Source organism: Chiloscyllium punctatum, chromosome 22 (genome assembly GCF_047496795.1).
Source record: "Chiloscyllium punctatum isolate Juve2018m chromosome 22, sChiPun1.3, whole genome shotgun sequence".
NCBI lineage: Eukaryota > Metazoa > Chordata > Chondrichthyes > Orectolobiformes > Hemiscylliidae > Chiloscyllium > Chiloscyllium punctatum.
Window position 1 is genome coordinate 62,045,610 of NC_092760.1, and position 17,615 is coordinate 62,063,224.

The window sequence follows — 17,615 nt, forward strand, 5'->3', positions numbered from 1 at the left end:
TTCACCCAATCTGCACATCTTTGGATTATGACAGGAAACCTGAGCACCCAAAGGAAACCCACGCAAGACACTGGGAGAACATGCAAACTCCACACGGACAGTTGCCCGAGGCTGGAATTTGAACTCAGGTCCCTGGTGCTGTGAGGCAGCAGTGCTAACCACGGAGCCACCATGCCATTCCTATGTGTTGGCACCAGTGATTTGCAGAATGGAAGATGGTTATACACACCACATTCTGTAGGTGAAGTAGTTGGAGTCAGATTAGGGGCTGTGTCAGTGTGACATGACCATCAGCTATCATCGCTGGGAAGCACCAGCAGCTGGGGGGGGGGGGGGGGAAAGATGGTGATACTTCCTGTGGCTGGTGTCCAAACACCATGAAGACCAGAGACTACAGCGGTTTGGCAACAGTCCTATTGCTCAATTAAAAAATTCACTTGTCAGTTCCATGAGCTGTGCTTGTAGCAAAAATTGCCTCTTGTGGGGTTCTTCTTCCCAGCTACAAATGAACCAGATAAACAGGCCCCATCTCAAAAGCCTATTTTATCTGGCTCCATCATTTCTCACAGATGGAAGGATGCCACTACTGGGCTGGAGTTACTCCATTTCCATGGGGGTCTCTGAGTTACTGAGCAACATGTTTGCCTCAGCAGATACTGCACGTTATTTTGCATCAATTTCTCCAAAGTGTAGCTGCTAATTGACAGAGCAATGCAGAGAAAGAAAATGTTTGTATGTATACATATCTTTAACATCACTTCAATATTCAAGCAATCTTGACCATCAGTGACTGGTTTTGACTGGGCTGTCCCTGTTTTATTTGTAAGCAAATGCAGCATCAAATGCAACACCTGAGTATTGATTAACTAAATAACCGACTAATCTATTTTTCAGTGGTGTTCATTGAGGGGTAAATGTTGATCAGGACACAGTCAAGAATTCACTTGCCTCTTCTTTGAAATAGTGTGATTTCCATCAACAAGTTAAACTGCAAGACTTTTAGTTTGGGTGAATGGATACCAGTAGGTGGCTCAGTGTATAGCATTACTGCCTCACAGCACCAGGGACCTGGGTTCGATTCCAGCCTCAAGTGACTGTGTGAAGTTTGCATGTTCTCCCTGTGTCTGTGTGGATTTCCACTGAGTGCTCTAGTTTCCTCCCACAGTCCAAAGATGTCTAGGCTAAGTGGATTGGCCCTGCTAAATTGCCTCAGAATGTCCAGACATCTGTAAGCTAGGTGGGTTAGCCATGGTAAATGTAGGGTTTTGGGGATAGGGTGGGGAGATCAGTCAGGGTGAGTTCTCTTCGGTGGGTTGGTGCAGACTCGATGGGCCGTATGTAGACATTCTATGATTCTTCAAACATGGCTTGCCTCATTGACAGAGACAGAGAGCAAGGAAGTTATACAAAATTATTGAAACTACTAGTTAGGCCTGAGCAGAGTGTTATGCCTAATTCTGGGAAAGATGTCAAGGTCTTGGAGAGGTCATAGAGGATGGTTGTAGGAATGAGAGACTTTAGCCCCATGAACAGCCTCAAAACCAACCTTCAAACAGAGAGACTTAATGGAGACGTTCAAGATTGTGAAGGGTTTTGATTAGAGTAAATAGAAATAGGGTAGTGCCCAGGGAAACCAACCTCAAAGAACGATTTTAAGTATGGCGTTGTTATGACCTGGAATGCAATGTCTGAAAGTGCAGTAGAAGTAAATTCCATGGTAATGTTCACAGGTAAAGTTAAAATGGAAGTATTTGTAGCACAATGAAAGGGAAATCAGATGGAAGAACTCTTATAGTTGTAATGGGTCAAATGCCTGCTCCCATGCTGTAAAATTGAATATTCTAACAGCCTGCTGTCAATTGCCAAAGCCATCCTGATACTAGATCACAAGTCCATCAAATGTGAAAGGTCTTAAATACAGGGTACACAGAGCAATCAGCCTCACTGTAGATTTTTTTTCTGCTCAGGCAATAGCATCATTGCCTCTGAGCTCTGGGTTTGAATCCCACTTTCGGATTTGTTGGCTACGCAAGTACCCTGCCCCAGGAGCAGGCAGATTAGACGTGTTTTGGAGCCGCTCCTCAGCCGAGATAAATGAGGAGTGTTCGTGTCAGGCAGGGGAGGGAGCTGAAAGACTCGGAGGGTAATCAGTCTCTCAGTCGTTTGCAATCAGGTTGAAACTTGTGGTAGCTGAGCTAAGCACAGATTTTTCTCTGAAGCTACATAGATCTGGTTCCAATAGCCTGTAGGTTCGTTTGACATCAGATCATTTAACACGGGGGCGCTTACCTCATTGCTGATTAAGTTGAGGTTAGAACTGAGTCATTCAGTCTGGGAGCTGGTGAGTCTACTCCTCAGAAATCTATCTCCCAGATTCCGTGCCTGTACGGACCTCAGGAGATTATTATTAGTGATTGGACTTTAATAAAAAGATGATTAGAACCAGAAGGCCAGGAATGTAACTCTAAACACTGTGTGGCAGACACTAGGAAAAATATTAGTTGGTGCTTTGTAGGATGATTTTGAACTGGAGCTTTTCTCAAGTGTTTTGCCTTTATTTCCTGTCGTAATGGATTCGCCTTAAGTTTGCTTCAGGCCATGGGAACAGGAGATCATTAAGAGGACAATTGCCCCACTTCTGCTCCGATTTTATTTGTGTGTTCTGCCCCTCAGTCATGTTTTGCCGTGCTGTTCAATTAAATCATGGAAAAATCAGGCGCTGTATTGTTCTCTAATGAATGGATGGCTCATACGATATACATGAAATAGTTAACAAAAGCTACCCTTATTTATATTGCTCCTTTAACATGGTGAGTGTCCCCAAGGCACCTCATAGACGCATCACGAACAAAACTTGACACAAAAGTTGATTGATAACCAATAGTTCAGTCAAACAGCTAGGTGTTAAGTCACCTAACAAAGGTGAGAGATTTGCGCACCAACTGTAGCTTAGTGGATAGCACACTGACTTATGGGTGATGAGGTATTATGTTCACATTCCACTCCTAGGCCCGAGTGCAAGGGTTACTGGTGATTTTCCATTGCAGTATTAAGGGAGCACTGCATTGTCAGAGGTGCTGTCTTTTAAATAAGATCTTAAATCAAGGCTCAAATTGCCAGCTTGGGTGAATGTAAAACACCCCTCACTATTTCAAAGGATTCTGCCTTTCTCTATCCCTTAATCATCATTACAAAATAATAGATGCCTAGTTTGTTACATGTCATTAATTACAGCTAGAAATGTTGGCAGACCATTTACTGACGCAACCAAACAAGAAAGAGAGACCTTGAGGTTGAGGGAGATAATCTAGCGTTTAGGGACACAGGCAGCAGAAAGCATGACTGTCATCAAAATTGGACGTGGAGTTTTGATTTGGATCCTAGAGGATTGGAGCATGTCGCAGAGATAGAAAGGGAGGAATTTGAAAACAACAATAATCGAGGAACTCCATGTAGGTCAGTGAGGAGGCCACAGTGTTTTTACAACAAACATAAGGTGAGAAAACACAACACATGACCAAAATTGAGGACGTTAAAACAAAATGGTGGTCATTTGGCCATTGTGTTAACTCTTTTGAATGGCCATCAAATTAATCAAACTAAAAAGACTTTGACCAACTGATGACGAAGAAATGGTTTTGATCCAATGGTGAAGGAAAGGTCAGGTCGGCGTGTGAGATGGAGGGGAACTTGCGTGTTGTGTTTTCCCATCCACCTGCTGCCTTAGGTCTCCTATTTGGGAAGGTGTGAGGTCCCAGTGAAACATTTGGGGACATTTACTATTTGGGTGGGGAGCCAAAGTCCACAAAAAAAAACCATAGGCACCTCTGTGCGTTAGAGAAAGACAATTGGTTATGTTTGAGTTGAGGCAAACCTCTCCAACAAACAACAGCAAGGAAGCTGAAAATGTGTTGCTGGAAAAACGCAGCAGGTCAGGCAGCATCCAAGGAGCAGGAGAATCGACGTTTCGGGCATCAGCCCTTCTTCAGGAATCTAAAGCAAGGAAGCCTCCACAAACAAACAGCCAGCACAGGATCAAAAAGAGAAATTGCTGGAAAAGCCCAGCAGGTCTGGCAGCATCTGTGGAGAGAAAGTAAAGTTAACATTTCAGGTCCACTGACCCTTTTGAATAATTTCTGTTCTAGTTTCTGATTCCCAGCATCTATAGTTTTTTTTTTGATTTTGTTTTTGTACAGCCAGCACAGGGACTGAGCATTCACTGTCTCCTTTATTCTACACTAGTCGTCAAAGCCAACTGAGCACACACACTCAATGTGAAAAGTGCGATATAAATACATGCTGTTGCTGTTGCTGATGCTGAAGCTATGTTCCTCGTTCCAATTTAAGACACAAGATCCTAAAATATTTCATTACATTCAGTTTAAAGTTAGGAATCTACACTCTTTCTGTATAAATTTCTGTGCTGCTTGTACTGAAAGCTAGGCTGTAATGCATTCAGTTTCCCAATTTCTTTTTTTTTCATGTTTTTTTTTGCCTGGATAGTTCTGAAGGTGAGAGAGAGGAGCCTTACTCTGACCCCTCTGACTGTGAAGTGATGATCCCCCCTGCCCTAGGAGGCTCCTTACCAGAAGCAAAGGACAAGGAACTGAGACAGAGGCACCACCAGGCACAGAGTCAAGAGGAATCACAGGCCGGTCAAACCAACTCAAATTCCAAAGCTCAGGAAGGTAAACCTCAGCCTCAAAGTTTGACATTTTCTTCTAGAATCACCCTCCTGCACAAACCTTTCACTTTGGCTGGAATGTGGAATGTGTACCTCTGAATAGGGATTTTGTCATTGAACTGCTTTTATTGTGTCGATGGGATTTGATATATGTTGGCCATCTCACACTGAGAGAGCCGTACCCTTAGTGTTTGAATATATGCCGCAATCCTGTGACCCTCACAACTATTCCAGCGAAACCCCTTCTTAGTTTCCAATTTCCCTCACCTCCCTCAACCCACCCCGATCCCATAGCCAGTTCATTTCTATTCACCCTATCACCTTGAATCTACAGTCAAATACTCATATCAAGATTCTTTGTAGAACTGTCGGGGATGGTCAATCAGGAACCCCCCCCCCCCGCATCAGCCCTCTTCCCCCACTCGAAACAAAAAGGAACATGCAATTGATTGAGATCAGGAAAGTTGCGAAGGAGTGGTAAAACAACCAGAGGAGAATTATTTTGGCATGATGCAGTTGTCATGACAGAGGCCGCTCTGCCTGTGAAGCAGATGGAAGCAGATTCAATCAGAACTGGTTTAAGAAAATTGGTTAGATATTTGCTGGGGTTAGGCTAGCCAGGCTATGAGGAAAGATCAAGGTGTCAGGGACTAATGCACAAGCTCTTTCAAACACAGGTATGATGAGCCAAATGGCGACCTTCTGTGCTATAGGTTTCTTTAGCTCCTCTTATGTTTTATCTGATTTTAATTAATTGACTGAGATAAAACTGTAGCTATATAACTTGCAGAAATGGTCACATCTACATTGTAGCAGAGGCTGAATCATTATTGCCTGAACTTTTCGCAGCAATCTAAGTGTGCATTTGGATTAGACATGTAGCATTGATGTCGAACAGGTATCATTTTTACACAGATACTAATATTTTAATGTCAGTCTGAAGTTCTGAATGAAGCCCCGTGGAGGACAATCTCTCACCGCTGCATCTCTGTGTCAACTCTGCCTCAGTAGGGAACCCTCTCAAGTGAACAAGAAAGTTGCCTTTATTCTGAAAAACACCAGGGCTGGTCTCTCCCTCTCCCCAGAGCCCTTGGGCAGTATTTAATCTCTCAGCAACATCAGTGAAACAGATGCTCTAGTCATTATTGTATTGCTGCTTGCGAGACTTTACGGTGCATAAATTGGCTACCACATTTGCAAATAAAAGCAGCAACTACACTTCACAACATACTAAATTGGCTGTAATGATCCTTGGGATGTCTTGAGATTAAAAGCTTCATGAAAGTAGACATTGTTAGTGAGCATTTAGTGTACTACACTACCATCTAGTGGTAAAATGAAGAACTGTATGCACTCATTCTAAGGACTGGGTTTTTTGCTCCGTTGGGAATTTGAAAGTTGTGGGATTCAGAGAGCAGCTTGCTTGTCCCTGATCTGAAATTTTACAGGAAGTGGAGGAGGTATCAGAGAGTTTGCTGTCACCCGTTCTTGAGCCTATAGTGGTCCATTAATGGCATTGTCTGGCGAAGGCGTGATCGCCTTTGGTGGCCCTTAGAACCATCAGAGGCAATCTCTATCTGGTCATCCCTGCCCCATTTGACACTCCCTGGCCCTTTGAATCCAGCTGCCCAGCTTCATCAATCCCCTCATCAACAACACCATCCTGGACCCAGCTGGGCTCCTCAGCATGGTGATGATATTCTAGCCCAAAGAGTGGCCACCTTATCCATTTCTCACTGCTGGGACTACATCCAGTTGACTGGCAGCTCTCTCGGGCAGGACATCCTCTCCAGCATTAACTTGCAGCACGGCAGCCATCAAGATCATGAGCAGGTTCCTGCTGACATTTTAGCCTTTAAACCCACAGCATCTGTCACGTTTTGAGGAATAAAGTTCCACATTTCCACCTATTGTGTAAAGAACTGCTCCTTGATTTCATTCCGGAATTACCTAGACATTAATTATAAGGTTAAATCACCTTGTTCTCAATTTCCCTCATCAGACGAAGTAATTGTTCTGCATCTACAAATACAAATAAAAAACCTGCATTTCCAGATCAACATTCCAACACCCCAGGTCACTTCAAAACACCTTTGAGCCAGTGGAGTACCTTTGACATGCACCAACTGCTCTCCTGTCAGAAACTGGTATTATGATTCTCAACAAGAGAATCCTGTCTATCAGCTAAATTATAGTAAAGCGTTTTCATCTGTTGACACGGTTCTGTACGCATTACAAATCCCATAATTACAAATCCTGAAATGCTAATTAAGGAAGTCAAAGGTGCAATCAAAATGAAAGAAAAAAAAAAGCCATTATCCTGCAAAAATTAATGGCAACTCAGAAGATTGGACAGAATTTAAAAACTAGAATTGTGAAGTGTGGCACTGGAAAAGCACAGCAGGTCAGGCTGCATCAGAGGAGCAGGAGAGTTGACGTTTTGGGTATAAGCCCTTTATCAGGAACGTTCGTGCCCCAAATGACAACTCTCCTGCTTCTCGGATGCTGCCTGACCTGCTGTGCTTTTCCAGCACCACATTTACCGACTCTGATTCTTCAGCATCTGCAGTCCTCACTTTCTCCTTGAGCTTAAAAACTAGCAAAGAATGACAACAAGATTAATAAAGAGGAAGAAACTAGTGTGAGAGAAAATTAACTAGAAACATAAAGACAGATAGTAAGAGTTTTCACAAATAATTTTTAAAAAGAGTAACTAAAGTGAGTGTGGGCCCTCAAGAGAATGAGTCTGGAGACTTAATGATATAAAATAAAGAAATAGAGTTAGAGATGAATAGATATTTTATTGGTCTGTCTGCACCATAGAGGACAGATGGTTGTAAGGTGAAAGTGAGGACTGCAGATGATGGTGATTGTGGTGCTCGAAAAGCACAACAGGTCAGGCGCATCTGAAGAGCAGGAGAATTGGCATTATGGGCAAAAGCCGTTCATCAGGAAGAAGGGCCTCCTGATGAAGGGTTTTTGCCCGAAACGTCGATTCTCCTGCTCCTTGGATGCTGCCTGACCTGCTGTGCTTTTCCAGCACCACACTCTCGACAGATATTTGTGAGCCAAGGAGAGAAAGATGGGAGGTATTTAAAACAACTACCAAGGAATGAGTACTGAGAAAACTATTTGAACTGAAGCTTGACAAGTCTCCAGGATGAACCATATCCTAGGGACCAAAGAGAAGAGGTGCTGGAGAAAGAAGATCCATTACCATTCTCCAAAATCCTGGTACAATTGCAACATTTTAAAGGCATTTGGGTGGGTATATGAATAGGAAGGGTTTGGAGGGATATGGGCCAAATGCTGGCAAGTGGGACTAGATTGGGTTGGGATATCTGGTCGGCATGGACGAGTTGGATCGATTGTTTCCATTCTTTACATCTCTATGACTCAATGACTCAAAGTAATAAGTAACGTGGACAAAAGGGAACCTGTACATCTGGTGTCCATGGATTTCCAAAAAGGTGTTTGATAAGGTGCCTCATGAAACTTTACTGCCTTTAACATAGGAGCTTGTTGTGCATGTTTAATATAGTGTCATGGATAGAGAAATGTTTGGATAGTAGGAAGGGGAGAGCAAGATAAATGGATTTTTTTCAAATTAGCAAGGTATTGACTAGTGAAGTGTCACAGGGATGAAGGCTATGTAAATTTGCAATTTACACAGGGTAGCAGTGGCATATTCCCACCAGACCATAGGGCTACTCTCTCGTTAGACAGAAACCACTGCTGGTAGTTTAATCTGAGAGTCACCATGCCTTGGGCGAGGGGAGAAGTTGAGAAGGGGAGTCCTTTTTAACCACAGCCAGTGCATGTACTGAACCCACGTTGTTGGCATCAGCACTCTGCATTGCATACCAACTAACTGAGCTAACCCACATCCCCATAATCTACACAAATAACTTGGATGAAAAGATCAAATATACGAAGTTTGCTGAAGACAGGTACAAAAACAAATCATGACAAGCACATAAAGAGTCTGCAAAGGAATGTGGACAGGGTAAGTGAGTGGGCAAAAGATTGGCAGATGGAGTATAATATGGGAAAATGAGAACTTGTCCACTTTGGCAGGAAGAACAGAAGAGCAGCAGACAATTTAAATGGAAAGAGATTTCAGGATTTGGCAGTACAGAAAGATTTTGGTTTCCTGGGACATGAATCACAAAACGTTAGAATGTAGGCACAGCAAGTGATTTAGAATGTTACAGTGGGTTTATCCTTGGTCATGTTAGGCCTACACCTATTGGAAGAGTGATATCCTGTTTTATTGCAACATATAAGAATTATAAGACCATAAGACATAGGAGCGGAAGTAAGGCCATTCGGCCCATCGAGTCCACTCTGCCATTCAATCATGGCTGATGGGCATTTCAACTCCACTTATCCGCATTCTCCCCGTAGCCCTTAATTCCTTGTGACATCAAGAATTTATCAATTTCTGCCTTGAAGACATTTAGCGTCCCAGCCTCCACCGCACTCTGTGGCAATGAATTCCACAGGCCCACCACTCTCTGGCTGAAGAAATATCTCCGCATTTCTGTTCTGAATTTACCCTCTCTAATTCTAAGGCTGTGTCCACGGGTTGTAGTCTCCTCGCCTAACGGAAACAATTTCCTAGCATCCACCCTCTCCAAGCCATGTATTATCTTGTAAGTTTCTATTAGATCTCCCCTTAATCTTCTAAACTCCAATGAATACAATCCCAGGATCCACAGCCGTTCCTCATATGTTAGACCTACCATTCCAGGGATCATCCGTGTGAATCTCCGCTGGACACGCACCAGTGCCAGTATGTCCTTCCTGAGGTGTGGGGACCAAAACTGGACACAGTACTCCAAATGGGGCCTAACCAGAGCTTTATAAAGTCTCAGTAGCACAATGGTGCTTTTATATTCCAACCCTCTTGAGATAATTGACAACATTGCATTCGCTTTCTTAATCACGGACTCAACCTGCATGTTTACCTTTAGAGAATCCTCGACTAGCACTCCCAGATCCCTCTGTACTTTGGCTTTACGAATTTTCTCACCGTTTAGAAAGTAGTCCATGCTTGTATTCTTTTTTCCAAAGTGCAAGACCTCGCATTTGCTCATATTGAATTCCATCAGCCATTTCCTGGATCACTCTTCCAAACTGTCTAGATCCTTCTGCAGCCTCCCCATTTCCTCAGTACTACCTGCCTGTCCACCTAACTTTGTATCATCGGCAAACTTCGCTAGAATGCCCCCGGTTCCCTCATCCAAATCATTAATATATAACGTGAACAGCTGCGGCCCCAACACTGAACCCTGCAGGACACCACTTGTCACCGGCTGCCATTCCAAAAAAGAACCTTTTATCACAACTCTCTGCCTTCTGTCAGACAGCCAATCCTCAATCCATCCCAGTAGCTCACCTCGAACACCATGGGCCCTCACCTTGCTCAGCAGCCTCCCGTGTGGCACCTTATCAAAGGCCTTTTGGAAGTCTAGGTAGACCACATCCACTGGGTTTCCCCGATCTAACCTACTTGTCACCTCTTCAAAGAATTCTAACAGGTTTGTCAGGCACGACCTCCCCTTACTAAATCCATGTTGACTTGTTCCAATCCGACCCTGCTCTTCCAAGAATTGAGAAACCTCATCCTTAATGATGGATTCTAGAATTTTACCAACAACCGAGGTTAGGCTAATTGACCTATAATTTTCCATCTTTTGTCTTGATCCTTTCTTGAACAATGGGGTTACAACAGCGGTCTTCCAATCATCCAGGACTTTCCCTGACTCCAGTGACTTTTGAAAGATCTCAACCAATGCCTCCGCTATTTCCTCAGCCACCTCTCTCAGAACTCTAGGATGTAGCCCATCGGGACCAGGAGATTTATCAATTTTAAGACCTTTTAGCTTTTCTAGCACTTTCTCTTTTGTAATGGCAACCATACTCAACTCAGCCCCCTGACTCTCTTTAATTGTTGGGATATTACTCATGTCTTCCACTGTGAAGACTGATGCAAAGTACTTATTAAGTTCTCCAGCCATTTCCTTATCTCCCATCACTAGCCTTCCTGCATCAGTTTGAAGTGGCCCAATGTCTACTTTTGCCTGTCGTTTGTATGTATTGAAAGAAACTCTTACTATCATTTCTAATATTACTGGCTAGCCTACCTTCATATTTGATCCTCTCCTTCCTTATTTCTCTCTTTGTTATCCTCTGTTTGTTTTTGTAGCCTTCCCAATCTTCTGATTTCCCAGTGCTCTTGGCCACTTTATAGGATCTCTCTTTTTCTTTGATAGATTTCCTGACTTACTTTGTCAGCCATGGCTGTCTAATCCCTCCCCGGATAATTTTTCTCTTCTTGAGGATGACTCTCTGTACAGTGTCCTCAATTTTACCCACAAACTCCTGCCATTTTTGCTCTACTGTCTTCCCTGCTAGGCTCTGCTTCCAGTCTATTTTCGTCAGTTCCTCTCTCATGCCCTCGTAATTACCTTTATTTAACTGTAACACCATTACATCCAATTTTGCCTTCTCGCTTTATAACATATAACATGCAGAATTGACAGAGTGAATACTAAAGGGATGCTTCCCCCAGTGGCAGAGACTAGAACTAGGGATGCAGTATAAAAATGTCTTCCATTTAATTCAGTGATGATTTTTTTTTCTCTCATTAGGGGCATTGTTCTGGGGATCCAGGGTGAAATGGCTGCTGGCTGTTTGAATATTTTTAAGGCCGAGTTAGTCAGATTCCTGACAAAGAGTCAAAAGTTATGGGGTTGGCAGCAAAGTGGAGTGAAGGCCATAAACAGATCAATAGGTCTTATCAGGCACTGGGGCAGGTTTTGAGGGGTCGAATGGCCTACATAAGCTTTTAATTCATGTAATTCAGATCTGTGCCTGTTGGTGAAGTGGAAATCAAGACATCTTTGCCTCACGGACAGAGTTTGTTGATGACTCAGTCACATGGCTAATCATGTCTTATCTGTTATCCCTTATATTTATTCAGACACTTCGTTGATCAATTAATTCAGCAGCAGTTTATACTGACAGATTCTCCTATTCTCTCTATGTAAACCTTTTAAAGACAAACAATACTTGAACGGAAAGTCATGAAAATTAATCAATGTTTTTTTCCTATTCTATATCTAATCTGATAATGCAACCTTCGATATTTCCTTATCTTCCCTAAAACACAAAAAATGTAACATCACAAAACAACCCAAGTCAAAGTTTTTCTCTTTGAGTTCTTATAACTCTCACTGCTAAATGTCGCTGTTACAAGATTTCCAACAATTTGTTTGAAGTAACTTTTTTTTTGAAGAACACTGAGACGTGGTGACTTCCATCGATCCATTTGACTTTGGAAATCTTCATTTCCCTTGCATTTCCTTTACAGTGGCAAGGCTGATCCTCAACCTGATAACCAGTCTGTTTCCTCCCTAAATGTAAAACCACCATTTTTTGAGAACCTGGCCTGATTTATTGGGATGTGATAAATACTCTCTAAATGAGACCAGTGATCCAAAGTTATTCTTTATTTACTCTGCTTCATGTCTAACCCTCTATATTTAAAAACCTGCAAAACCTGAGTTCCAATTTGAAGTTTCATTTTTTTATTTTATCGTTCATCACTGTTCACGTTTTGTAAAAACTCCATGCACAAAGTCATGGAAGTGCATCATAAAGGAGCCTACCTAGTTTCTCATTGTGACAACCTGGTGAAGCTGCCAAATAGCATAAGCAACAAGTGATAGACAGATTTAAGTAATCCCACACACAATAGATCAGACCTAAGCTCTGCAGTCTTGCCATAAATATCCAGTCATGAATGATGGTGGACAATTAAATGACTCATTGAAGGAGCAGGCTCCTCAAAAACCCCTTTCTCAATGATGGAAGAGCCTAACACATCAGTGCAAAAGATAACACTTCAGCTAGAAATGTAAAGTGGATGACCCATTACTGTCTCCTCCAATGGTCCCCAGCATCAGAGCCCCCAGTCTTCAGGCAATTTGATTCACTCCATGCGATATCAAGAAATGATTGGAGTTAGCGAATACAGCAAAGGTTATGGATCCTGGCAACATTCCAGTGATAGTACTGAAGACTCCTGTTCCAGAACTTGCCATTCCCCTAACCAAGCTGTTCCATTACAGCTACAATACTGGTATCTACACTGAACTGGAGTTGGCTTAGTCAAAGAACACAGAGAGTAGCGGTGGAAGGATGTTTGTCTGCAGATCTGTGACCAGTGACGTTCCACAGAAATCAATACCGGCGTCCCTGTTGTGTGTAATATATATAAATAATTCGGAGGATAAAGTGGTGGCCAGATTAGTAAGTTTGTGAATGACACAAAGATTGACCGGGGCCGAGGATAGTGGGAAAGATTGTCGTGGGATACAGCAGGATATAGATAGGCTGGAGATTTGGGCAGAGAAATGGCAGGTGACATTTAATGCAAGGTGATGTATTTTGAAAGTCTAATGCAGGAGTGAAGTATAGAGTAAATGACAGATCCTTTAGAAAAATCAACATACAGAGGGATCTCAGTGAATAGGTCCACAGTTCCCAGAGAGTGATAACACAAGTGGATATGCTGGTTAAGAAGACAGATGGCATGCTTGCCTTCATTCAGCACACAGACTTTCAACATTGGCAACTCGTGTTGCAGCAGTGCGGCCAGATTTGAAACGTTGTGCACAGTTCTGGTTGCCACATTATCAGAATGATGTGGAGGCTTTGGAGAAGGTAAAGAAGCAGTTCACCAGGATGTTGCCAGGTTTGGAGGATATTAGTTATGAGGATAGATTGGATAAACCTCTTTGAATGTTGGAGGCTCGGGAGTGACCTGATAAAAGTTTGCAAAATTATGAGAGTGTGGATAGAATGGAGAGATGAATTCCTTTTCCCAAGATAGAAATGTCAATTACTAGGGGACATGGATTAAAGATAAAAGGGGATACGTTTAAACGAGATGTGAGAGGCAAGTTTTTTTACACAAGAAGTGGTAAGTGCTGCTAGAAGAGGAGGTAGGAGCAGATTCAAAAGCAACGTTTAAGAGACATCTTGACAGATACATGAATAGGCAGCAAATAGAGGGATACGGACTGTGTAGAGGCAAAAGGTTTTTAGTTTACAAAAGGCATCATGTGTTGGCACAGGTTTGATAGATGAAATGTCTGTTCCTGTGCTGTACTGTCCTCTGTTCTCTTTGTTCTTTGACAGTGTGGAAAATTGCCCATGTGTGTGCTGTACATAAAAAGCACGACAAATCCAACCTGGCCAATTACCACTCCATCAGTCTACTCTCAATCATCAGTAAAGTGATGGTGCCATCAACAGTGCTATCAAACAGTACCCATTTAGCATTAACCTGCTCAGTGATGCCTAGTTTGAGTTCTGCCAGCTCCTGACATTGTGGCATTTGTTCAAACATGGGCAAAAGAGCTGAATACTCGAGGTGAGGTGAGAGTGAAGGCCCTTGACATCAAGGCCATTTTCGACCAAGTGTGGTATCAGGGAGCCCTAACAAAACTGGAATCAATGGGTATCTGGGGGAAAATTCACTGCTGGGAGCCATACCTAGCACATATGAAGATGGTTGTGGTTGTTAGAGGTCAGTCATCTCAGCTCCAGAACATCTCTGCAGGAGTTCCTCAGGGTAATGTCCTGGGCCCAACAATCTTCAGCTTCTTATCAATGACTTTCCCTCCATTGTAAAGTCAGAAGTGGGGATTTCCATTGGCAATTGTAAAATGTTCAACACCATTTGAGACTCATCAGATACTTAAACAGCCAATGTCCAAATGCAACAAGACCTGTACAATATCCAAGCTTGGAGTGACAAGTGGCAAGTAATATTCATGCCACACAAATGCCAGGCTGTGACCATGCTATAATCTAACCATGACTCCTTGATCGTCAATGGTTTTATCATCACTGAATACCTCACAATCCTGGGAGTTATCATTGACCAGAAACTCAACAGGACTCATCACATGTATGCAGTGGCCACAAGAGAAGGTCAGAGGTTAGGAATATTGCAGCAAGTAACTCACCTGATACCCCAAAGCCTGGTCACCATCTATAAGGCACAAGCCAGAAATGTGATGGAATACTCATCATTTGCCTGGATGGGAGCAGCTCCAACAACACTAAAGAAGCTTGACACCATCCAGGACAAAGCATCCCTCTTGACTAGCATCACATCCACAAGCACCCACTCCCTCCACCACTGACGCTCAGTAGCAGCAATGTGTAATATCTACAAGGGGCACTGCATAAATTTGCCAAAGATTCTAAGCCAGCACCTTGCAAACCAACAACTACTTCCATCTAGAAGGATAGGACAACAGATATCTGGGAACACCACAACCTGCAAGTTCCCCTCCAAGCCATTCACCATCCTGACTTGGAAATACATCACTGTTCCTTCACTGACACTGGGTTAAATTCCTGGAATTCCTTCCCTAAGGGCACTGTATATCATTTGCTTCTTTAAGTGGTTTCAAAGGTTACCTCCCATTGAAACGTCTCACCGTGCAGAAGTTTGGTTTTTATATTGATTGACTTACATTGCCAGGATTGTGCTGCTAAAAGAACTCAGAAGGTCTCTAAGGTCACTTTTCCTCCAGTAAGGGAAACCTCACTAACATTTTGATCACCAAGTTTGTCTTCAAAACCCTGAACCACAGTCTGGCTTTGCCTTATATGTTCCTTCAGGGAACACTTTTCATTCTTATGTCGATCTATGTGGTAAGGCTAGCTATCCCCTAACTCGTATATTTATACCTGCCATCTCACGGTGTTTGTTTGGTATATTTTTCTTGTCACTTTGCCTTCTAATTTGTTTGTAACCATAAAAAGGTTCTCAACTGTAAGGACTTCTCATTTTCGTTATGTTCCCAATCATAGAGTCATAGAGATGTACAGCATGGAAACAGACCCTTCAGTCCAACTCATTCATGCTGACCAGATATCCCAACCCAACCTAATCCCACCTGCCAGCACTTGGCCCACATCCCTCCAAACCCCTCGTATTCAAATACCCGTCCAAATGTCTTTTAAATGTTGCAATTGTACTAGAATCCACTATTTCCTCTGGCAGCTCATTCCATACACACACCACGATCTGTGTGAAAATGTTGCCCCTTAGGTCCCTTTTATATCTTTCCCCTCTCACCCTAAACCTATGCCCTCTAGTTCTGGACTACACCACTTTCAGGGAAAAGACTTTGCCTATTTATTCTATCCATGCCCCTCATGATTTTATAAACCTCTATACAATCATTTCCATAGTCCTTATTGTTTTCCAACTCTGACCTTTATTCACCTTCCTAACTCAACCTGGAATACTATACAACTGCAAAATCTCCCTGTCCTACAATCAGAGTTCCTTTCCAAAGTTGCTGACTCTGTTCACATCGAGATCCACTTTCAGATCTTCTACGACACTCTGCTTTCCGTATCTGTACCTCATTTTGCCGAGGTAAAAATCACACAACACCAGGTTATAGTCCAACAGGTTTGTTTGGAACACTAGATTTCGGAGTGCTGCTCCTTCATCAGGTGATTGTGGAGAATAAGATTGAAAGACACAGAATTTATAGCAGAAGTTTTCAGTGTGATGTAACTGAAATTATATATTGAAAAAGACGCAGATTGTTTGTTAAGTCTCTCATCTTTGAGAATGACCGTGTTGGTTTCAGTTTTTATGTATTCATGCAGTTTTTGAGCAAAGTAAAGTATAATTCTACAAATACAAATTCACCCCACAAACTTATACGTGTATGTGAATGTGTGTGAAGTGGGGGGTGCATGGGGTATGAGTGTCTGTGAGAGCTTGTGTGTATATGTGTGAGTGTGAGTGTAAAAGGGTTTAAGTTTGTGAGACGGTGTGTGTGGGAGTATATGAGAGAGGATCTGAGTGTGTGTGTGTGCGCGCGCGCGCCATGGGGATGGCCTCAACTGGGACCTTGGATTCATTCACACTACAGGTGACCCCATTGCACCATACACACACACAGACACTCGTAGACACACAGACACACACACACACTCAGATCCTCTCTCATACACTCCCACACACATCCTCTCACAGACTTAAACCCTTTACACTTACACTCACACACATACACACAACCTCTCACAGACACTCATACCCCCGATGCCCCCCCCCCACCAAACACACGCAGAATTACACTTTACTTTGCTCAAAAACTGCATGAATCCATGTAAGGTTCTGTAAATCTGTTTTTTAGATTAGAATCAGTCTGACCATTGTGGCACAGACAGCCTCACAGGAAGCTCACACCTTCAATATCTTATCTGGGCTGACATGACATCAATTATTAAAGTTCACTTGAGAATGTAACTTGTAAAAAATGTTTTGTGATTTACATATGAAAGAACTGAAACCAACACGGTCATTCTAAAAGATGAGAGACTTAACAAACAATGCGTCTTTTTCAATATATAATTTCAGTTACATCACACTGAAAACTTCTGCTATAAATTCTGTGACTTAAGCTCTTATTCTCCACAACCACCTGATGAAGGAGCAGCCCTCTGAAAGCTAGTGCTTCCAATTAAACCTGTTGGACTGTAACCTGGTGTTGTGTGATTTTTAACTTTGTACACCCTGGTGTCTCCAAATCATTTTGCAAATCCATGGATCTTACCTTCTCTCCCTCATCTTGCACATGTTTTCTTTCCTGCTTTCCTTATAATGGTGATACTCTTCCATTCTTTGGTACATTTTGGCATATATGGTACTTTTCTGCCTACTTTCTGTTGTCCTCCAGGGAAATTAGGCTTGCCCTGCATGTTTGTATCTCTCGTCTATCTACAACAAAACCTTTAAGGGTCACAAGGGCCATAACCTGATTCTGATATTTGTCTAGTATCTGTGTATACAAAGTGCATGGTGTCTTGTCACTTCCTACAG

At 42.6% G+C, this 17,615-nt stretch overlaps 1 protein-coding gene across 12 annotated transcripts in view; it reads left to right on the top strand.

The window, feature by feature from the left end:
* LOC140493717 (F-actin-monooxygenase MICAL2-like) overlaps positions 1-17,615 on the top strand; it is a 281,189-nt gene that overhangs the window by 206,869 nt on the left and 56,705 nt on the right. For all 12 annotated transcript variants that reach the window (XM_072592483.1, XM_072592479.1, XM_072592486.1 and 9 more), the window contains one exon: positions 4,504-4,688. In XM_072592483.1, the coding sequence (XP_072448584.1) occupies positions 4,504-4,688 (185 nt within the window). The remainder of the gene's footprint in view (positions 1-4,503; positions 4,689-17,615) is intronic.